At 37.0% G+C, this 22,982-nt stretch overlaps 5 protein-coding genes across 10 annotated transcripts; 3 read left to right on the plus strand and 2 right to left on the minus strand.

Moving 5' to 3' along the window:
- Positions 1-616: 616 nt before the first annotated feature.
- LOC140801753 (uncharacterized) lies at positions 617-9,322 on the plus strand. Of its 2 annotated transcripts, none has more exons than XM_073157025.1 (7): positions 617-1,341; positions 2,211-2,289; positions 3,180-3,334; positions 7,115-7,238; positions 7,322-7,507; positions 7,733-7,804; positions 8,259-9,322. In XM_073157025.1, the coding sequence occupies exons 1-7, from the start codon at positions 896-898 to the stop codon at positions 9,069-9,071; spliced, it is 1,875 nt and encodes a 624-aa protein (XP_073013126.1). In that variant the 5' UTR covers positions 617-895; the 3' UTR covers positions 9,072-9,322. The 2 variants fall into 2 exon arrangements, with proteins under 2 accessions (XP_073013126.1, XP_073013127.1); XM_073157026.1 differs by having other exon boundaries at positions 659-1,603.
- Positions 9,323-9,530: 208 nt separating this feature from the next.
- On the minus strand, positions 9,531-13,221 carry LOC140801755 (VAMP-like protein YKT61). 2 transcript variants are annotated; one of them, XM_073157028.1, is made up of 7 exons: positions 12,831-13,186; positions 12,286-12,383; positions 11,847-11,951; positions 11,200-11,265; positions 10,959-11,014; positions 10,770-10,856; positions 9,531-9,850 (listed from the first exon to the last, which is right to left on the minus strand). In XM_073157028.1, exons 1-6 carry the CDS (start codon positions 13,042-13,044, stop codon positions 10,784-10,786), a joined length of 612 nt encoding a protein of 203 aa, XP_073013129.1. In that variant the 5' UTR covers positions 13,045-13,186; the 3' UTR covers positions 9,531-9,850; positions 10,770-10,783. The 2 variants fall into 2 exon arrangements, with proteins under 2 accessions (XP_073013129.1, XP_073013128.1); XM_073157027.1 differs by lacking the exon at positions 10,959-11,014 and having other exon boundaries at positions 12,831-13,221.
- Positions 13,222-13,546: 325 nt separating this feature from the next.
- LOC140801756 (histone H3.2) lies at positions 13,547-14,179 on the minus strand. The gene has a single exon (XM_073157029.1). The coding sequence runs from the start codon at positions 14,089-14,091 to the stop codon at positions 13,681-13,683; it is 411 nt and encodes a 136-aa protein (XP_073013130.1). The 5' UTR covers positions 14,092-14,179; the 3' UTR covers positions 13,547-13,680.
- Positions 14,180-15,180: 1,001 nt separating this feature from the next.
- On the plus strand, positions 15,181-17,713 carry LOC140801887 (cytochrome b-c1 complex subunit 6-1, mitochondrial-like). Of its 2 annotated transcripts, none has more exons than XM_073157247.1 (5): positions 15,181-15,395; positions 15,499-15,534; positions 16,445-16,529; positions 17,180-17,269; positions 17,427-17,713. In XM_073157247.1, coding segments are annotated over exons 2-5 (210 nt in total). In that variant the 5' UTR covers positions 15,181-15,395; positions 15,499-15,532; the 3' UTR covers positions 17,460-17,713. The 2 variants fall into 2 exon arrangements, with proteins under 2 accessions (XP_073013348.1, XP_073013349.1); XM_073157248.1 differs by having other exon boundaries at positions 15,181-15,390.
- Positions 17,714-18,151: 438 nt separating this feature from the next.
- On the plus strand, positions 18,152-22,969 carry LOC140801886 (autophagy-related protein 13b-like). Of its 3 annotated transcripts, none has more exons than XM_073157244.1 (4): positions 18,152-18,381; positions 18,490-20,213; positions 20,347-20,519; positions 22,177-22,969. In XM_073157244.1, the coding sequence occupies exons 2-4, from the start codon at positions 18,825-18,827 to the stop codon at positions 22,610-22,612; spliced, it is 1,998 nt and encodes a 665-aa protein (XP_073013345.1). In that variant the 5' UTR covers positions 18,152-18,381; positions 18,490-18,824; the 3' UTR covers positions 22,613-22,969. The 3 variants fall into 3 exon arrangements, with proteins under 3 accessions (XP_073013345.1, XP_073013346.1, XP_073013347.1); XM_073157245.1 differs by having other exon boundaries at positions 18,702-20,213; XM_073157246.1 differs by having other exon boundaries at positions 18,158-20,213; positions 20,347-20,542; positions 22,177-22,819.
- The last annotated feature ends 13 nt before the right edge of the window (positions 22,970-22,982 follow it).

Raw genomic sequence — 22,982 nt, forward strand, 5'->3', positions numbered from 1 at the left:
TAATCATTTGTAATTTTTTTTTGGCTTTATACCATAAATTTATGTATCTTTATATTTAAAAAAATCTGATATTTTAAATAAGTGGCCATCATAATATTTCAAAAAATTAAGTGGCAGTTATGTAAAATCCGTTTTTTTTTTTTTAAATTCTTTAGAACAGGAAAGAACAGCGTCACATGTTATCCGTCACTCTACCTCCTTTATCAGGTGAGTACTACATCTGGACATTGATTTGCTCAATAGAAACTTTCTTTTGATCTCCTTGAGTTATCGAGTACCCGATAAGCTACCCCGTAACGTGTGGGTTGCGCTCCCTTTTTCTTTTTTTTACCCCTGACGTGAAACGTGGGAGTCTAACGGGTACAATAAACTTTAAAACGCCATGCTTCATCGCTTGCGGGAAACAGTAATCATATTAGTGGAAACCTCATGTTAATTTACTATAATACCATCGAACAGTAACACCTGGAAACTTCCAATCAGACGGTAAAAATAGCTTCGTCAGGTGATCAATTGAAATGAAGGGTCCAGATGACTAGTAATTTATATAATTTAACTAGACTTTAAGGGCAACTTCGAAAAGGTGCAACAAAAGCTTTCTCGTCGTATCTCAGATTTGGTAATTTTAAAGCGCTCCAGTCACCTCCTTTGGCTTCTCGGCTTCTTCCCATCTCTCCTCGCGCGTTCTTTCGAATGATCCTTCGAATTCTACCTATTCTAGGGTTTCCAACATCTCAATCCCATCTATAGCGTGATGAAATATACGGTTTGATCGATTCAAGGAGCAATCTCTCAATCTATCTGTCTCTCGCGGCGCTCTTTTAATCGAAACCCTAGGTTTTGATTCGCGAGAGTTCGGATTTGATTCAAGGGATTTGGATTTATTGCATCTTTAATGGCGGATCGAGAGGATGAGGATCTCGAGATGGCCTTGCGCATGAGCCTGCAAGGGTCGCCACCTGAGGCGAAGCGGAGCAAGCCGAGGGAGAGCGCGGATGAGTCAGTGGAAGCGAGGAACCGGAGGTTGCAGAGAGAGCTCATGGCGACGGCGGCGGAGAAGAGGATTAGGGCCATGGCGGAGAGCAAGAGCGTTAGCCCTGCGCAGCCGGTGATCGCGAAGGAAGAAGTGGCGGGAAAGAGGAGCGAGGCGGTGACAGCGACTAAGGTGGTTGGATCCGTAGCGGACAGCTCGCGGCGGGAGAAGGTGGAGGAGAGAGAACGCAAGAGTCTGGATGTTGGAGTGGAGCTGTCTCCACCAGAAGCTAGTCAGTTGTTTCTGATGGTATTTGGCGATGCGGTGTCCAAGAACGTCCTGGCACAGTGGTGCAATCAGGGTATCAGGTGAGAATGTGGGATTACTCGTCACATCCGGTATCATTTTTTAGTTGCCTGTCATTTTCCAGTAACTTTTATCTTTTATTTCTACTTACTAATTTGTCTTTCTGGCACATTCAAATAACGTCTTATGTGGTGACAAAGTTTCTGGTTTAGGCCATTCAAATGACGTTTTATAATCTTACTTTCCTGGTCAATATATCTTCTTTCAAGAGATTTAAGAAAGCGGGATGGAACAAACACCTTCTCGGTTACCCTGGTTCATTAGGTATGATTAATTAGGAAAAGATGGATTTTCTCTGGAACAGATATTCAGTGAAATGAAAAAACATAAAGGGTAGTTTGGTTTCATGTGTTACAAGATGCAACGTCTATGTCTTCCCTATTTTCCTCCTATTAAAAGATGAAAAATGTGTTTTGACTTTCATTTAAGTAAAATGGATGTCAAGGTGCAGCATATAAGCCAACTTAGCCCTTGTATATAATATCTCATGGGAAAATGTAGTTTTTATACTGCACTTTATATGTGTAGATGCAGTTTTTTCAAATACATGAAGTCAAACAACCTTTAATTGTTCTGAGACATAATTAGACTAATAGCAACCTTTTGCCACCTGCAACTTCTCACCTTTAGTGAACCAGGTTGAAGTTGAAATTTTAATCCTTAAACTTAATCACGAATTCTCTGAAAGCATTGTTGCCTATTGATTCTGTTTTGTAGTTAGCAATAGATTAAAACAGCACTTCCAAATTATGATAAAATTTCCTTTTTTCAAGTCTTTAGGATGGACATATCAGAGTGGTTTTGCATTATCACCACACTTTGATTTTCACTCCTTCATAAAGCTAATTTTCATGTGAATTGATGCTTGTAGGTTTAGCTCTGATCCAGAGACATGCATGGGCCTAGTCCAACATGAAGGTGGTCCTTGTGGTGTCTTAGCAACCATTCAGGTACTACCTCTCTATTTTGCTCCTTTATCAGAACATAGATATATTGCAGATACTTTATCTGATTCTCGGGGCATCTGTATCTCTCATGAGGGCAAGATTTAGCTTGTCAAGTACTGTTTTCAGCATTGAGTTTTCTCAATCCAGTTTATGTTGGGAAATGGGAAGGAGAAACACTTTCATCCATACAAATCACTTAGACATTATTTTTATTTATTTGCTGTTTTCATTTTTTGACATTTTTAGAATACTTTTGTCTTGCTTAATTTCATGATAACGCATATGGTAGAAGGTCTAATTTTTTCCTTCTACGTAAATCTTCACATAGTTTCTCCAACTAGTCATTAATAATAGTCTTCTCTGATTTTTTTTTTCCGTGTAGCTTACCTTTACATTATTCCCTGTTCATGTTTTCCACCTGTCCAGCATTGTAATCCATAGTGCATGATTATTATCCTAATCCCAGTGAGCAAGTGAGAGAAGTTGCCACGAAAAAGCTGTTAATATTCTTGGACTTGTCTTATTTCCATGTCTCTTATATACCTTCATATGCCTATAGCGTAACTGTAGAATGCCCTTATGTCGTGTAGTAAGAAGGTTAAGCATTTAGTGATAAGAGATTGAAATCTGTTGCCGTTTTGGACTGAGTTTGCTCAAAACCTGATAAGTGTCTGGTAATTGATTGTAAAAATGTCATGTAATTATTCAAGGTTGGTCCAAATAGTGTATGAATTGATACAATGGATGAATTTAATACATGCTCAATTTCAATTACTGTGAAAGTTGTCATCTTGTATTGCTCGGCCTACTTGGCCTTCGAGCAGTATTAGTTATTGTTTAATGTTCTTATTGTCGGTCAATTATTTCTTATATTTAATTATTTGGTCATGCAGGCCTTTGTCCTCAAGTATCTTTTGTTTTTCCCGGACGATTTGGGTAAACATGGAGTTGGTAGCCCACTCTATACTTTAGGTCAAGGAGGATTTTATCAAAGTACTTATGTGGCAACTGCTGATATTGCCTCTCTAACCGAAGACAGAAAGGCAAGGTGATTTCTCTACCATATAAATGTCTGGCCAGAATGCATGTCTTTTGGCGTGTGCGAACTGAAATGTCATGTAATTGGGTATCATCTTTATTTCTACTTTGGTTAACTATCACTTGATGCCTGTCACATTGTGTATGATTTTTTAAAGACCAATCTTTTTCAATTGCATATACCAAATAATTTTTTTATTTGAGCTCTTCTTCCATATCCTTCATATCTACATATCTTTTTAGGGTAAAGATAGATCTAACCATTTGATATGCTTAAAGGTATAATAGGAGCACTTGAAAATTTAAGTGCTAAAACCAGTTCAACAGGTGGTTATTTATTTCTTAACAATAATTTCAGTTTAAGAAAATAATATTTTTTTGTATGTATATCCTTCTAAAAATATCTTGTTTGCATATATACCCTTTTGAAGTTAATATTTACACGTATACTCTTCTAATAATCTCTTATTTGTATATATATATATATATATATACCCTTCTAAGTCCTAACTACTTAACAACTTTTGCATGTAGATCCTCCAAAAATTCTTCATTTTCGTATATATATATTTTTAAATTTTATATTTAAATGTTCATGTTATTTTTTACAATTAGATTATCTTAATAATTTGTCAGAAAAAATACATATATATCATTAATTGAGAGTAATATATGTATATCAAATTAAGGGTATTTATGGCTTTTTATAGCTAACTTGATGGAAATTTAACTAACTTATTTTTTAATTACTTACATATATTTCTTTAATTAAAATTTTGATTTTAACTAAAATTTGATAACATATAGAGATAGATAATTAAATTTAAATTGAACTTTATCTTTAATAGAGATAGATAATCAAATTTAATTGAACTCTCTCCTGTAGAGATAAGGAATCAAATTTAAATTAAACTCTATCTCCTAGTATTAAGAAAAGAACGTGTCACCTAAGAATTAGATGCACGTAATCCTTTTGAAAAACTAGTATGCTATTTTGTTATGTAATGTGAGGTTGGAATTCGTAATGGATATAAAAACTCACTATTATAGCTATTATATTATGATTCTAAGTTTTAGAGGGGTATTGAAGTATTTGCCTTTTTATTTTCAATTTAACGTTGTCCCACAAGTTTTATATGCGAGTAATATCATCGCTGGTTTTAGTGGAAGATTTAATTGAGCAATTGTAATGAAACCTGAAACCTGTCATATTTACAAAGATTTTCTTTCATCGCTTTATAGTTTTCTACTCTCGAGTACCTATATGGTATCAGTAACTCTTAACTACGGCCTTCCAACTTGAACTTTGTTTCACATTAAGTAAATATGTAGACATCAACATAAAAGGAAAGGAGCAAAGAAGAAGATGTTATGAGCTGGAGTATCTAGCATTCCATACATGTATAATAGCATATGGCTGCTAAAGCAATTACTGGAGCTTATCCTGATTGTTGGCATGTATCTATGGAAGCCTTTGTGCTCAGTTCTAGATTATGCCCGTGGTACTAATTGAACTCAAATCACTCATTACACATGCACAGTGTATATGCCTAGGATTGTGGATGCCGAATGTAGTTTATCAGATAAGCCTTTCGAGTTGTCATGTGAGTGAGAATTGAGGATGCTTGTGTTTCCTGCTCAACATCTCCTGGTCTATAAACATTGGGTTGCCCGTTTTGGTTAGCTCGTGAAAAAGAAATTAAAGTAAATAGAATGAGAATATGAAAAAGAAATTCATTTGTAACATCACCTTCTAATGGAGCCATGGTTCAAAGTTTCAAAGTTTGTTTCGGCATTGGCTCCATTAAAAGATGAAATATTTCGGTCAGATTTGGTCCGCTTTGCTTCGAGTTCCATTGTGTCAATTTTGGACTTTTTTTTATAAATAGTCATATTTATCTTATTTTTCAATGCATTACACAAAATGTAACAGTAGTTTAAGCAATGATGTTGATGTTAGGTTAGGTACAAGTTGGATTAAGTCAAATCTAGCTTGGAATCTAAAAGATACTTTAAAAAAATTATTAATAGGATTGTTCCAATTGGATACTACTATTGGGGGTAGTAGTTTCGGATCCAATAGAATCGAAAAGGAAATGCTTTGGTGAAATGTCTCGGTTTCGGACGACACTTCAAACCATGAATAGAGCATAATGCCAAACTTGAAAAGGAGTAAAAATGAATAATAGAAGATTCTACAGTCATTTTGAATCAGTTATGTAGTTACCCATATGTAACATTATATTGTTTTTCTGCTCTTACCTAGTTATTGATAATGCTTCATTAGTATGCTAATTAGGATCCATGTGACCTTGCACCACATTAGCTTCACGTAAGCTTCTCAGTTAACAAAATATCTTAATCTCAGTTATCTTAGATCTTTACGTCATTGTTGTCTGCATGTCTCCCCCTCTGCATTTTCTTTTCATACCTTTGTTGATATGGGTTTCCTTGTAACTAACTGTCTATTTTTTTGTTCAACAGTGTAATTTGGTAAACAGTTCCTTGTCTATGACCAAATTTCCGTCATTTCATTTAACTTTAAGGGTTTCTCTCATTTCTTTCCTGGTTGACCTAACATTCACATGCAGTCTCTGAATTCTTCATAAGCATTATTTATTTGCCTTATTTGTATTTCCTTATAAGAGTCAACTATTTGTTACGTGCTTAGAAATCAACCATTGCTTGCATGCTAAAATTGTTTATTTAATATCCTATCCCTTGGTTGTATAAATTTATCGTATCTTACCATTTAAGCATTATTAGATTTTTTTTAGAAACTATTTAATTCCTTTTGACCTTTACATATCTATGAGAACTTAAAGAACAATCTCGTGTTGTCTGAGACTAGTAGAAATAAGTCAATAACTTGATTCCCATGATCTTCTTTACCTTTATGCTGCATTATTCTCTCATTCTCGAGAGTGAACAATGCATGCCTTGCTGGTCTGAGCCTTTCTTGCTTTCTTATTCCTACTGATTCTTGTGACCAGTTTTGTCCTCAATATCTCTAATTACTTGCTGAAATTCGCAGTACATCTTTCCTACAGAACACGAAAGTTTTTAAGAGTGTAAAAACTTTCTTGCTGCACGGATGGTAGGAAAATGGATAGAGCTATCATGATATATATTAATTAAGTCATCCATTGCCACCTATCTATGTTGGCTTTAGTAACTAAACTACCGTTATGATTGTCTTTGAGATGAGGGACTGTTTGATATTGCTAGACAACACATTGGTTGGTCATTCCCACTAGACCTGTGAAAATAATTAACTGACCAAAATTGGATGGATTCTAAGGGAGTCGATCTTTATATGGTAAGGCATTGAAAGAAGGAATATAAGAAAGTAGAGTTTTACTTGCTGATCCTTAATCCAATAAGCAACATCTTGAAGGAGCTCCTGAATAATTTTTAATTGTATATATTGACGTCAAGAAAATAAAGAAAGAATAATGACAGGAGCTGCTTGAGGCTAACCATTGGAATGTAATTTCTGATTGTTTGGTTTGCTGGAAATCTGAACATTTTGCCTCTAGCTATAAAACAAAGAAAGTGAACTGTATATGGGTGATGATTGCCATGCTACATACTATATATTCTGTATAGTTTTTGTAGCTGTTATGGTGGAGTTCACGATATAAATTTTTTCTTCGACTATCATGGGACTTGATTGTATTGCTGCCTGTAATATATGCAGCACCAGGGTTGTTCATGTATACATATTGGATGCCTCTGGTTGCTTTTCCATTTCTGAATGCCAATAACTGACTATATGTTTTGTTTCCAGAGCATTGGTTCATGCGATGGTTGAAATACTTTTTCTATGTGGAACCGGTAAAAGGGCTGTTGTTGCATCACTAGGAGGTTTAAGCCATAACACCGCAGGTGGATGTGAAGATGATCACAAAGAGGTGATAATTGTCCAGAAATCCTCTCTTGTCCATGCTATCTGGCCTTGTAGTTTACTACATCTTTAACTTATGCTGGTTAACAGGTTATCTCTAAAGTCTTGGAAGGCCTTTCAGTTGAATCAGCGACAGATTTGCAGAAAGTCCTCAGAATCAACACATATACTTCTCAGAGAACCGCTTTTGATCATCTTATGGCAGTCCTTCCTGTATTTCAAAGTCGCATGGGAGCATTGCTGTTTCTTATTTCTGCTCTACTTTCACGAGGACTGGTATGGTGTACATAATCCTCACAATACCGATACATAAGTTCTATCTTTGTTCTTTCTTTCACATTATAAGAAAAATACGATTCCAGAGTGCAGCTGAGTATTTGTGCAACACCAATTTCAAGCTATTCTGATGTTAACTAATGGCTATTTGCATGGTAGTTTGTTAAAATATCATGTCTCGAGCATGCCTATTGCTGAATCTCTTTCATACTTATGATGATGTAGGAGTCCATTCAAGCAGATAGGGACGATCCAAGTCTACCACTGGTCACAGCTCCATTTGGACATGCTTCACAGGTATGGGACACTTCCTGAGCATCTATATCATGAACTGTTTCTGACACATATCAAAAGGTTTCTTCCTTTAGTATTTGTAGTTTGTTCAAAGTGATATAGAAAATGATTGTGTCCTCTCACTCGATACAATCCGTGAATTTCTATCATTCTACCAAATTTAGCTGATGAGCCAACAGAATGTTATATACCTTTTCTACATAAACACCTCCCCCCAACCCACCCACTCCCACCCACCCCAATCACTCACCCACCCACACACAGAGGAGAGAGAAAAAAGAAGAAAAAAGAGAGTGAGAAAAACCACCTGTTTAGATCCTGTTGATCAAGTGGTTAGACAAAGCTTCCTACTCAGAAGATTACCTTTTTCATGGCAGAATATCCTGTAGGCACGTGTCATCTGATCAGTCATTATTATAAATGTTCTTTATTATTAACATCTTAATTGTTCTTTTAGGAAATTGTGAATCTACTTCTTTGTGGCGAGGCTGTTCCAAATGTATTTGATGGTAGGATGGATCTTGGCGGTGGCATGTTTCTCAAAGGCATACCCACAGGTGTCGAGGTTGGGTTCCTGACCCTCTTGGAGGCCCTAAACTTATGCAAGGTTGGCCAGAACCTGAAATGTCCAAAGTGGCCTATATGGGTGGTTGGAAGTGAATCTCATTACACTGTCATTTTTGCCCTCCATCCTAATGTCCAAGAGGAGAATGAGTTGGAAGAGCGGGAGTCAAGAATTAGGAGAGCATTTGATGCCCAGGACCAAAGTGGAGGCGGAGGATTCATAAGCGTGGAGGGATTTCATCAGGTTCTTCGGGAGACTAATATAAACTTTCCACCTGAAAAGCTTGATAACCTTTGCAGCGCAGGCTTTATAGTATGGAGTGAGTTCTGGCAGGCATTGCTAGAGCTGGACAAAAGCTTGGGAGGTATGAAAGATTCAAGTGGTTTAATGGGCAAGAAGCAGTTTGATATCTATCACTTCAATGGTATTGCTAAATCGGTCTTGAACGGGGGTATTACCACTGGAGGTGAAACTCCAGTGCAGAGGCCGCGGCTATGTAAATTGAATGTCGTGGTCCCTCCCAGGTGGACCCAGGAGGAATTTCTGGCTGATGTAGTCACTGCTGCTAGTGGTGAGTCAAGCGGAAAGGATGGAGTTGAGGTAAACCAGCCTCAATCACAGCATGCACCGCTAGTGGACTGCATTAGAACCCGGTGGCCACGTGCTATATGCAGCTGGGCTGGAGATGTACCCAGTATCGTCTGAAGAGTGTTAATTATTTTGCTCCAGAACAGCATGATATTGATGATATTGGCTCAAGCACATGTTATCGACTGCTAAGTTAACATCCGTCTACAGAGTTGCTGCTGCTGTAATCCAGCTTTTTTCGTTTATTTCCCATTTGTATGTTCTTTTAATGTGTAATTTTCAATTGCAACCGGGTGTTATATTTTTCTTGTTGCCTGCCAATTTTGTACTCAATTTAAGGAACTGCTTCCACCCTCGTCGAATCATAAGTTTGAATTCCGTATTCTGATTTACATTACAGGTGGCGTTGTAATTGTTTTCGTAGAAGAAAAGGTCTGCGGACTGAAAAAAACTGTCATCAGTTGTCTGATATGAGGCAAGAAGCCTGATAAGTGCTAGACATTTCCCTAGCACATATAATACGATAGAAAATACTGAAAATCTTTGCATCCATGGGCATTGCAGAAACAAATTATAGAACCAGCAAGAGCATAATCAAGCATGCTTGATACGTACGGAGGTGGATGTCGGTGTACTGATTGTTGTACCAGTGTATTACATACAAAGAATTACAAAGTTATATGAGCTCAATTTATCAAAAAAAAATTCAATGAATAACATCAAGAACATAACCTTCATTTCGAAAGGAACGGAGCCATAGCATCAAATACTCAAAAATCTAAAAAACTTATGACCTTCAAGAAATAGTTGCAAAACATGTTTCTCTCGACAAGTTATCTTCACTCTTAGAGTATCGTGCAGCACTGGTTGGTTTTCTTAGCCTGCTTGTAGAACATCTGTTGAGAAAGAACAATAGACTAACACATCACTGAAAAAAAAAAATTCTAACTAAATACATCATTGAACAGGTGCAGTTTATACTGCAGGAATCCACTCTGTTTTATCTCCAATAGAAGGTTGGTTTATTTACCCACTTATACTAAGGACATATCTGACTATGCATAAATCCACTAGTAATGCTGTATTGACAAGCACTAGCGCTACACTCTACTCTTCTATTTGGGATCAAAATGTGCCTTCTAATTTATCCCTTACAGAAGAAACTAAAGAAGTGAAGATGAAATTGGTCCAGACAAACACAACATAAAGTAAACCTTGCTTCTTTTTATGGAGCAACAATCTTGGAGGTGTGTCATCGAGGCAAAATCAAATAAGATCATAGGGCATCCAATTGCAAGCAGCTCAAAATGGAAAAAATTAAAAAAGATAAAAAGATAAATATACCAAAAAGTTAAAAAAATAGGGAAATTTATATATAACACCATGCTTTTTAAAAAATTATGATTTACACATTATATTTTCACTATTTATAAATTGAACTCTATGATTTAGCGAATATGTGTTTGTGAGTTAAATTTAACTAACACCGTGATAATATTTTATTAAGTAGAGTTTTTTTTTAAAAAATAACTAAAATATCTTTACTTCTAAAATGACTAAAATACTCTTAGTGCGCCTTGATCGAGAATATTTTCATAATTTTTTAGTATAGTTGACTTAACCTAGAGATTTAGTTAAATTTAACTAACAAATCTAACAGCAGGGTGTTTTTTTACACATATTCACTAAATTATATGGATCGTGCAAATAATAAAAATGTAAGGCGTAAATCACAATTTCGTTAAAAAACAGAGTGTTATATGCAAATTTTCCTACAAAATAATTCTTTAAGCTAGTGTCGTCATGCATTCTTACTTGGGAGGCAGCGCTTAGATCTGAACTTTTCTCCACGAGACTATCCAACTTCTCCCCTCTTTCAAGTACACTATCAATGGTCTTATGCTGCACAAAGCCAAACTTCATGCATAAATACAACCAGATAAAGCAAAAGGTCAAAAAGTTTAAAAGCATAAATAAATCTGGGTGTGCAAGAGCACAACTAACAATTCAAGATGCTCCATTGAGAATTCATCTTTTTTCCTAAAAAACCAGTTGTCAACCTGATAACAGTCATGATACATCATTACATCTTAGATGTGTAAACAAAAAGAAGAAAAGATACTCCTAGATGCATAATATTTGTATGGCTGACACGAAAGCATATTCTTTTACAGAGGAGATATTATAACATAATATTAGAATTTCAAGAAGGATATAGGCAACAATTTTCATCATGCCTACTTACAAGAATAATCTTCGTTTCATCCAAGTCCCTCTGAATTTTCAGCAACTTGTCAGCCTCTACCGGGTCCTAATAGAAAGATCAATGCACAGAGTAAAGACTTTGATCTATACAGATAATATTCAGAAAAAAAAAGATTGCTTATCCACTATGCATGTCTCAAAAGAAAATAACAAAAGAGAAATATATTACTATCCAATAGAAGTTGAATGTGTGATATCTTCTTTAAAAAAAGTTCACTATTTTCAAGGTGCAAAAAGGAAATAATCTTGAAGATAAAAATAGGTCATATTTGATGAATTTCTTCTGAATCTGCTTCTTTTAACTATAATGTGAAGCTTATACAAATAGCTAGAAGACTGACAACTCAGTAAGCAAACATCGTCACCATATCCAAAACAAGTGAGTGAGGAATTAAAATGGTACAGGTCCAAGTATAATATGGGAAAACAATGTTTTTCACTTTTTCTTTTTTCATGACAAATACAAGAGGCCAAACTTTGGCTGTGATTGATAGTACTGAAGTAATACTCCAACTTTAAAAAATTTAATGACAAAAAAAGTGGTAAAGTGCTCTTATATAGCAATATTTAGGCAGTCAGCTGCTTATTACAAAAGTCATAAATCAGTACGTAAAATATGATACAAACCTGAAATTTAGCTAAGGCATCATTTAAATATGGCCATGGTTGAGTGGCATCTGTTTGAGTTGCTCTCCATGACTCCCCAAAAGCCTTTTGATATTCATCTAATACCTTCAAAAGTATTTCTCCATATAAGTTGTAAGTTTAGGTCATACAACAAAGAAATGAAACAACCAGTTCCTACAAGTATCTATCTGGTCTGCACTAACCATCTGTAACTAAGGACCTGAAAGCAGTAGTCAGAGATTATCATGTGAGTGTACACCATCCAAGGAATTTATTCACCAACATTTAATATAATGCAGAGCAAGTAAAATGAATAGCTCATTACCAGCTACATCTCTTTTTCTCCTGATGAAAACTGATGGCGATGTAAATGTGATAAAGAGTGTCCGATAAGATACATAATCACACCAAATTGAATATCCCAAGAGACGCATAATACCTTGTTAAGGAGAGAAAATGCACTCCGCACAGGATAATGGTCATCCATAAATGCCACTGTACAGATGCCATTTTGGTTGTAAGAATGCACCTTATATTCTGCAAGACGGATCAAACAATACCATGTCAACAATTTATCTCTTTGATTTATCAAATTGAAGGACTTCGATGTTGAATTCTACATATGTTTATACCCATTTCTTTTCTCAAGCATAACTAATTGCAAACCAGTGGAGTCATCAAAGGTTAATACAAAAAAGTTAAAACCAGACATGGCAAAATTATGTGATCCAACTGCTGGTACTTTTCTACGCCTGTTCTTAGAATGCAAGCATTCACCCGTCAAATGAGTTGGTGTCAAAGACATCTATCTCATAAGAGAGAACAGTCAGATGCTAGTCCCATAAACACTAAATCGAACTCATCTCCAAAGGAACCAATAACTATCCTCGATCTCTCAAGATCTAAACTAACAAAACCTCCCAGAAATCCAGATCACAAGAATCGAAACCCTAGAGGGCGAAGGAACGGATTCGCTAGGGTCACCTTCGTGCTGCACGGACTGGCGTTGGCCCGGTGCCGTCCTCTTGGCGACGGTCCGGCCGACGAAGAGGATGAACTCCTTGGCGGCGTTCCTCTGGAAGTAGCCGAAGTGGCTCACGTCGGAGGCGTTGGCCAGAACTACCGGATCCGTCGATCCGCCGGAGGAGGAGTCCCCGGTGCTGGAGCATTTGAGGACCAGAAGGGCCGTAATCTTCATCGGATTTGAAGGGTGTCGTAGAGGAGACCCTAGTTAGAGATCACAGAGAGGAGAGGATTTCTTCTCTTCGATGGCTCGATTCCTTTTCGAATGAGCAAAGAGAGACAGAGAGGTGTCTCTTGGTGCGAAAGCTATGAGAACGTCGGTGGGAGGGGCATTTTGGGTAAGCTGTACCATAAAGCAACAGACTCTCTGCATTAGATAAAAAAGGAAAAGAAAATGGAAAAGAGAAACTTTACAAATTCACCACAGGTATCTGTCCCAGGTCTATTAGCATTTTCATCCTATGATTTGCAGTCCCAACCCCGCATTTTATTTAATTACCTAAAATTTAGTCCCACAAACATTAGCATTTTCATCCTATGATTTGCAATCCCACCCCCACATTAATATGTCAATGGATGCGAAATTCCGTTTATTATTCTGATGCACATTAACTTTTATTTGAACATTTCCAAATTCCAAGTTCCGGGTACCTATTTGTACGAAACGACGCAATAGATTTAGTGGAACATTATGCTTATATAGCGTTTCATTTTACTTCATTTTCTACAACCACATCGCAGAAGTAGTAGAAGAAACTCTAGTACACGTCTACTATGGAGACGAGAGGCCTCATCAAACCCAAACGCAAGCTCAAGCCCTCTCCCCACGGATCCTACGAGCGAGCTGGATGTCCTTGGGCATGATGGTAACCCTCTTCGCGTGAATCGCGCAGAGATTGGTATCCTCGAATAACCCGACAAGGTAGGCTTCCGCCGCCTCTTGGAGAGCAGCCACAGCGGAGCTCTGGAATCGCAGATCCGTCTTGAAGTCCTGGGCGATCTCGCGCACCAGCCTCTGGAACGGGAGCTTGCGGATAAGGAGTTCAGTGCTCTTCTGGTACTTGCGGATCTCTCGAAGAGCCACCGTGCCGGGACGGAATCTGTGGGGCTTCTTCACGCCACCGGTCGCGGGGGCGGACTTCCTCGCCGCCTTCGTGGCAAGCTGCTTCCGGGGTGCCTTCCCGCCGGTAGATTTGCGTGCGGTCTGCTTCGTTCTCGCCATGGTGAGATGGGGGAAATAACGAGAAGGAGTTGAGATTAGAGCCTAACTGGTTGAGGAATTGGGGATCTAAGCGATGGGAGTTTATCGTAGGAGAGGAAGGGGAGTATTTGTAGAAGGGAAAGAGGCGGGTGATGAGACACATTTCGAAAAAAAATTGGGGTTTGGAGCGGGAGCGAATTTGGAACGTCAGATGTTTCCAATACGAACGGTCCAGATTTTTATTTCAACAGAGCACACGGATCGTGATCCGTGGATATTTGGGTTGTTGTTCCGAATCAGTTACTTCCACGTCACCTAAATAGAATACCTCCGGGTTAGGCCTAAAATCAAACTCACTTTGTTTTCTTGTGATTTCAACTAACCTAAAACTTAAACTGATAAGTATTAAAAAGAAATATTAGACATAAAATTTCACCATAAAAATTAAAACGTCAAAATTATTATTCTTCTCCTTTCATCAAATATAATTATTGTATTATAACCTTCAAATTCTTCTATCTTCTGCATCTAAATTTGCAATCATCAAATATTAGTTATTATGTAATTCTAATAATGTGCATCCCTTTAATTGAAGAATAACGAATTTGCAATCATTTATAATTAATTAACTCATTTATATAGTTAAAAAATAAATATCTATATAATAATGTGTGAATAATAATTCAAGTAAAATATACAATGATTTTGATGATTTTCTCAAATAAGCGAGCTGAATTTTGTTCAATTTTGGATTAAAAATAATTTGATAGGCATATTCAAGCCTATTTTAAATTAAGTCCAAATAAAGTCTTCTAACTTGAATTGAATCTTAAAATTATCTACACCTCATATAATAAAATCAAATCATGCTCAAACTCAGCTTAAAAATAATTTAAAATTTGATAGATCAAACTTCACGTTTCAAATATGAGTAGAGCTCTAATCGGCTTTGATTATTTTTACAACCCTGTCTATGAATAAGTGACAGGACAAGTGATCTAATTTGTTGTCTTTTATATAATTAGAATCTTCATAGATAACCTCCCACTTGTATTTTGAGTGTCCCACATTACCAGTATTATAACAACTATGCCCAAGAATAAGGTAATTGGGCCGGCCTGTACTCTAGAAGGCCCAGATCTAAAGACCACTCCACGATGCACTCATTTCGTTGGACGGCTGAGATCGAAGTCCAGTCTTTTGACGAGCATTTCTCCCAAAGAAATCTCCAACCTTGCTACGTCCTAGGGTTCTTCCGCAATCCTCCATTAGCCCCGGACTCTTCTAGATCGGACCTTAATCATCCATCTAAAGAGAAGAGTAAAGTTATCTCTCGTGTCCGATTCGATTCTGTTGAGATTTTCCCTTCAAGATCGAGTAACTTTTTGCAGATTTGATTTAGGTTAATGATTTACTCTCTCTTTGCAGGAGCAAGTAGTGTTCAGATCTCAGTTTGATCTCCATGTGAGTATTTTTCCCCATGATTTGGATCTCTTTTACTTGAATTTTTTTTCCTTTGTTCAGCTTTCGCGTGGGTTGCTTCATTTGCAATCTCGTAGCGATATGCTTATTTCCTCTCGTTCGAAGATTGTAATATAAGGGATGATTGTGTTATATTGTATAAGAACCGCAAGTTATAGCCGATCTAGCTGTAAGTTATTGCAGATCCAATAGTTGAGGACCTTTCTTAATCCCGATCTATATTGAACATAGTTTGGTTACTTGACACTAGTATTTCTTTTAAGTTGATTTTGTCTTAATACGGGATCATGAATTCTTTGTTTGCTTATCCTATCGAGTACTCAACTAATTATGCTATATTTGCTGGTTGCATCACTATTCACCAATTAATGTAACTGCGTAGTAAGGCCTTTGGTCTTTTGGGCAGTCCTGTTTGAATTTGTAAGTAAATAGAAAAGAAAAAAAAAACACACTGGAAGAAAATTAAACAAAAGAAAGTCTTTATCCTTTGCTAGGGCTGTTAGACCTCCCTTAATGGGGTATTAGCAGATATGACGGTCTTTGACCTTTGGTAGAACTTTTAGCGAAAAAACAGAAGAGCTCTTTAGCCAAAAAAGAAAGCAAATAAAAGAAAAAGAAAAGGAAGAAAGAAGAAAGAAAAGAACAAGAACAATTGCTAAAAGATTGAGAGAAGATTGTCTTGGACTGGGAAATGATACTTAATTTTGTCGCTTTCAAATAAATGATTTATTGTGCTCTGCCCATGCAGAACTACTCTCTTATATGATGGCCTTTGTATTAGAATTCTTCAAGTGACTCTGTATAAAGAAAACTCTTTTTATATGATGGCCTTTGTATTTGCCCTAGATGTATGCATTTACTTGATATGCTTGATTATTTATTTGTATGTCAGGGCGGACGAGGAACTTGTTGACCCAAAGCAGTACCTTGAGGAGCGCTGCAAGCCAAAATGTGTAAAACCACTCTATGAGTACCGGGTATGTGTGGATTTTCTAAGTATGCAGTTATTAAATTAGAAACCTCATGTTCTTGGCCGGCCTTGTAGAAACATTAATAAGCATATGGAAGTACTTAGTGGCAGTTAGCATTATAAGAAATTTATTAGAAAGTGAACATATGTCTGTCATAATACATTAATCTATTTAATGCTGAGATATTTTGATAATTGTATATAAAGTAGATGGATAAGGCACAAACTTTATGCCAGTTTAGTTATATGTTATGATGTTAATCATCCTGTGTCGTGGAACTTGTTTGATATTCACCTCGTGGATTAACATGGATGTCTTACTTCCTCACATGCGAGGCACAGAAAATCTACTGAATATTGAAGGCACAGCAATTCTAGCAGTCTTTCTTCCTTTTTCTTGAATATTGAATGCAGATGTCAGCTATATAGCTCGAATTTACATCACCTGATTCTCCAGATGTTTCCTTGTCTGTCAGTTGCCTTATGTTATTTGTGATACTTATTTTTAGAAGAAGAGTAAACAGTAATGTAGTGGCTGAATTTTTGTATATTTTTTATTTTTTATTGTAATCTTAAGCTTAAAACTGTTCACCTTCTTTTGCTGGTTTGAAATGCTAATTTAAGCTGGAATGTTTCAATTGATGTAATGATTTGCAGGAATGTGTTAAGAGAGTTGAGAAGGACGAAACTGGGCACAAACATTGTACTGGCCAGTACTTTGATTATTGGTTATGCGTTGATAAATGTGTGAGTACTTATCCTTGTAATGTTTTACTTTCACCTCACCTCTTTGCTTATGAAATATCCAAGAAAGGGGATACTGACACATCATAGAGTAACAAATTGAGTATATCATGCCTCAGGTTTCTTACTTGTCCTGATTAACTTTTTGCTTGACATACAGGTTGCCGAGAAGCTCTTTGAGAAGCTAAAGTGATAAGAGGGATGCTATTTTTTGCTGAATGATGCCTCTTCTTATTGTGTAGCTTCCAATCTATCAACTTCAATAAATCCATCTTCTGATTTATTGCATGCGGAAGTGCATGTTGAGATTGTCAGACTTATTACTCAAATATTCTCACTTTGGGAATGATTTGTTTATCTTTACATTGCTTGATTAACTGTGTGCTCTTGTTCTCCCTTGCAACCCCCTCGAATAGTAGCTTGCAATACCTTGTTTTGTTCTCGTTATCCATCCTGTTCTTCTTCTTCTTCTTTTTCTTCTTCTTCTTCTTCTGTTCTTTCTTTTTGTTCTTTATTTGTTCTGGTAAATTATTCTCGTTGTCTCGGTCAGGAGTCTTTTAAATAAAGTGGTATAAAATCTAAGTCCATTTAATTATTTCCTAATGTTTCACTTGAGAAATTACACTCGTTTCAAGTTATAAGGCTCTAAGGCTTCCACTTCTTTCTGGTGTTTTTAGCAAAAACAATTCAATTATCCACGGCCTCCCTGCGTGCAAGTGATAGGTGATTAAATTCCCACGATGGCCACGAGCGTTCTATTTTTCAGGCCCATCACATGATCCAGCCTTTTGGAGTTGGGGTGAAAGTCTACTAATACTCACCTCGATTGAGCATAACCCATGGCTGTACGAATAAACCACTTACCACTCCATGCGAAGTTTCTTCGATTCCGGGCCCATCCGTAATTATTCTAAAATCACAGTAGCACATATCCAAAAAAAGCGTTGGAGAACCCGCTGCGCCAGCGCCATCTCCGCGCCGCGAAGCAATCGATCACCTGGGGTTTCCAGTTTTGCTATTTAAAAAAGGGGAAGTGGTAATGGTATCTATCAAAATCCCTAACTCTTAACGGCTTCCGAGTTCAAATTCTGCAATCCGAGCTATTACTCGGAAAGGTCGGTCTATTAATCTCGGAAGCCTTCTATTCCAATTGCTCTAATACGTGCCTACTTATTATCTCTCTCTCTATCTTCCGAATTATCTCTTTTCTTTGGATATTTTAGGGTTCTGGAGAGGAAGCGCGTTTTCTTCAAGCTTTGAATTCGAAGTTTAAAGCGCTTTGTCCTGATTTTTCTTCCATATTCTTGTTCATGAGTTCCGTTTTTTTAGTCAGTTGGACTCTTTTTTACGCATTCTGGCATCCGATGATGGATTTTAGCTGTTCGGATTCCCTTGAACCCGAGGATTCTAAGCTTGTGATGTTGATATAATGCAGTATGTTTCCTTTCCGAGTTCTGACTTGAAGAGTTCGAAGCAATCGACTTTTCCCGGCAAAGTTCTTCATCGTTGTGTTTATAGTTGGATTAGAAGCACCCGAATCGTGAGTTTATAGTAATACATGGCTTCTTCTAGAAGCAGTTCTCATCTTGAGCCTCCCATTGTCCAGCAAATCATCACCGAATTCTTTGTAAAAAGCCTCCACATCATACTTCAATCAAGGTCACCTCATTTCTCATCTCATGATCACAGTTTAAACCACTACAGTTCATCCCCTTCCTCTCCTTGTGTGCCATCGAGGAGCAGGCCGCAGGATAAGCGGTTCAATTTGGCCTTGCCTGACTGCCCTGCTGCGCTTGAGCATTTTGACATCTGGCGGCAGAGCAATTTTGAACCACTAATCATCGACATAATTTTGATGCATAGGACATTGGTTCCGGACAAAGAACAATTGCTGCCTGGTGGCTGCCTTGCACGGAACCTATCGGGAAATGATCAATACCGAAATAGTAGTGCTGAATTTGATGACTTACATCGAAGTGAAGGTGAGAGGATTGTAGAAAGATGGACTGTAGAGTATGAGAGTCGAGAGAGCAGCAGCAGCACTGGGAGGGAGGCGTATTCCGTTAGTATGAGAACTGGGAGCTGTTCTTCTCACTCTTTGGAAATCCCGAATTTTCACAAAAGCATCTACAAGAGATCAGTAGTCTTGCTTCGTACCTTGTATTCATTTGTTAGACTTTTACCTGCATACCGTCTTTTCTGGAAACTCTGTTTCTCAGGTCGGATTTACCCGCTTAGCCTCTCCTACCGGATCTCTTCTTTCGCTGAGCCTTTCACTCGGGCAGAGGATGCCAAGATGAATCACTTTGCGTTTTTGCCAATTGATACTCCTTGTGGTCGGTTGAATATATCAGTTTCATATCTTCCGACATTGGGAGATGTGAGTTTGGTGCCCTCTACAGATTTGTCCACAGATTTTATATTTGATTATGTTGGTAGTCCAACAACCCAGCCTCTTAAACGGTTTCAATCACTACCTTCGGCCGAATTGCCACCTGCTCATATTTCAGTAATCAGACGATGCAGTTTGAACAATGCTCCAGTATCATCATCTGTATCACCTACCTATTATGATTCCCATCCATTGCATCCACATCTTCCTCTTTGCAGTCGCATGCATGATAATTCTCTACCAGGATGCTCACTACCAAATAATGCAACAGCCTTGCACAAGAAAAATACTACTTTTGATGAATATCGGCCATCACCTCCATTTGCACAACAGTCTTTGCCAAACACTCTTTTACATACAAGGGATGCTCCAGTTACTATTCTCTCATCTAGGCCTGGAGGGAGTAGTATCCTGACTCCATCTCCTCCAAAGAGTACGAAGCACTCTTTTCCCTCTCAAGATGATAATCCCAGTATCCAAGTTATGATTACCTCTCCTGACAAGAAGGAATTTTTTAAGTTGGGGATGTTACAGACTGGCATGGCACTGCAGAAGGTATTCCTGAATTATCTGCAGAGGATAAGTATTGAATTGAAAATGTGTTCTATTATTACTTTGCTTTGTTAGAAGTAGGATTTTTCTGCTTTTAACTTTTGCTATTCTGTGAAATTCTTGTTCTCTGCTACAGTTGGTATATCTATGGAAGGATAATGTTGGACACTTTACTGGACTAAGAGGCATTTCACAGAGAATCATTTTTAGGACCCCCAGAAGGCTTCCTCCCTCAGATGAATTTGATGATTCTGGGGTTGTTTATCCATTTGCAGAAGATGATAGGGACGTCATAGATGCATGCAACAGGTGCTCTCCCATTTTTCTGGAAGGTTCTTGTTATTCTTGCCTGCTACTCGATGATGAAACTTGATGCGATAATATTATTTATAAGCTATATATAAGAAATCATTAACCTTTCTAGGATATATCTGATTTTGTTGTGTTTTAGATGCATGCAACAGGTGCTCTCCCATTTTGTGTTGCCCTCTCCCAATTTTCTGGAATGTTCTTGTTAATCTTGCCTGCTACTCAATGATTAAACTTGATGCTAAAATATGATTTATAAGCTCTATATAGGAAATGTTGTGTTCTAGATGCAACTTGTTAAAAGCCAAGGGTCTTACCCTATGGACCCCAAAATCGGTTGATCCGGATCGGAATGGTTTCGGCTAGTATCGGTCATATCGTCGAATCGGCTGAAAATAATAATATTAGCTGAAATTAATTTTTTTTAAGATTCAGATCAAATCTAAAATGTATCTAACCTAAAAGATATTAATAATTGATATCATCAACTGTTTTCTTTTTAAATTTTTAGTTTTTACTCTCTATCTCTCACAGACACTCTCCTCGCACTCGCACTCTCACTCTCACTCTCACACTTCACCGGGTTCATTTGGTGGCAGTTTCAGTGAGTCCCTTTGGTTAGTTCACACTTTGGTGAACTTGGATGAGTTTTTTATTTTTATTTTTTTTCTTCTTTTTTCACTCACTTTTTAACTCTTATTTTCTTACTGCTATAAAACAACAGAGAAGAAATATCTCTCTCTTCATCTTGTTATGCAGTAATAATTTACGAGTATACAAATTTATCAAATTCAAGTTAAAATTTATTATAATTTTAAGTGACTTTTTTCTTTAGTTTTAAAATTCATGTGTGACTAATTTTTATGTCTTATTTTTCTGTTATTTTTTATAAATTTTTAGAAATGTTTCTATATTTTAAATAATATTTAGAATTTTACATAATTAAAAATTGTCCGATCCGATACGAGTGGCCAATACGACCGATATAGTCAATACAGCTGATACGTATTGTTTTTTCTAATAGCCGATTCTAATCCCGATACCGAGTTTTGGAACCTTGCTTACCCCTGAATTACTGTATTGGATTAACTATTGTTGTTATTAAAAATTTAAGATAATTGTAGACCATCATGCTCTTTCTTTTTTCTTCTCTAGAAAGGATAAAATTGTTATTCCATTCCTAATCCATAACAAATATAGCATGTTAAAACTACCTTCGATTTTATTTTGCAATAATTAGATGCTGTAAGTATTTCAATTTCATTGGCTGAGCTGAGATGTATTTCTAGTTTATCATTTGTTGTATGCTACGTCCTTTTTTCAGCTTTGATGTGTTGCCCGCTACCACTATTTGGTTCTTGGATTCAAGTTTTTAGTAAGTTGTAAATGATGAATAAGTTTAATTAGTTTCAAACCATAAGCGGAATGGTGAATTAGTTTAATTACATTCATTTAATCACATAGAATGGAGTAAGGTATTATGTGGTTCCTCTTATCCTTCTTGTCTGAAGCTGTATTCTTTGCGTCCTGTAAAATGTATTACTATTATAGTTCAGTCTCCACATAATGAAGACTGGAAAGCTGCCTTTGGATCTTCATAGCTTGGGATGCTCATAAATTCTATTAACGATTGTTTTATGTGATATTGCTCTTTTAGGATTAAAATTTCTGAAGTGAAAGATCAAGAAGGTGAGAACTTGGAAGCCAGAAGCTCACTGGCAGTTAGATCTCCAGAATCTGCAATTGGTGCGCTTGTAATAATGCTTAGTACTGCCCCACCTCTGCGGCAAGACTTTTCCAGAAGATCTTCTCAAGCCCTCGGAGAAGAAACTCAGTTCCAGAGAACCAAGGAAAACAAGGACCAGGAAGTTAGGATGGAGAAGTTCGATAAACCTGTATCAAGTTTGGAAATTAAAGCTGCAGGGCTCCTCAAGTCATGGACTGCTTCAGATGCTATAGAAGTGCTGAGAAAATATAAAGAAATGAGAGACTTGTTAGTCAGGCAAGGTGGATCACAGTCAGTAATTATCAAATCTGAAGAGCCTGAAGAGAAATCTGCAGGAGGGGACCCTTCACAAACTAATGATGATTAATTGCTTCATATATCTATGTACAGCAATCCGTTATACTTACAGAAATAGAAGATACAACTGAGTTCCTTTGAGGTCCGAGTTATACCAAAGATAACATACAATAGGAAATGCATGTAATTGCTTTAAGTAGAATAGGCTACTTTATTCATTGTTGCATCCCCAGTTTCTTTACTATTACCATAATTCAATTACTAATTATTTTGCCAATGAGTTTTAGATTCTTCTAGTGATTTGTTTTGCTGTGTATCAGTTGTCAAACTGCATATCTTTTGTAATTATCATCCAATGGATTGATTCTAGAGATTAAGAAGGATACAACTTTTTCTTTTTTCCGGTAGTAGATGCTACAAGTTTAAATTTTTTTAATCTT

The sequence above is a fragment of the Typha latifolia genome, chromosome 15 (genome assembly GCF_019914945.1).
Source record: "Typha latifolia isolate L0001 chromosome 15, TyphaL0001v2, whole genome shotgun sequence".
NCBI classification, from domain to species: Eukaryota; Viridiplantae; Streptophyta; class Magnoliopsida; order Poales; family Typhaceae; genus Typha; species Typha latifolia.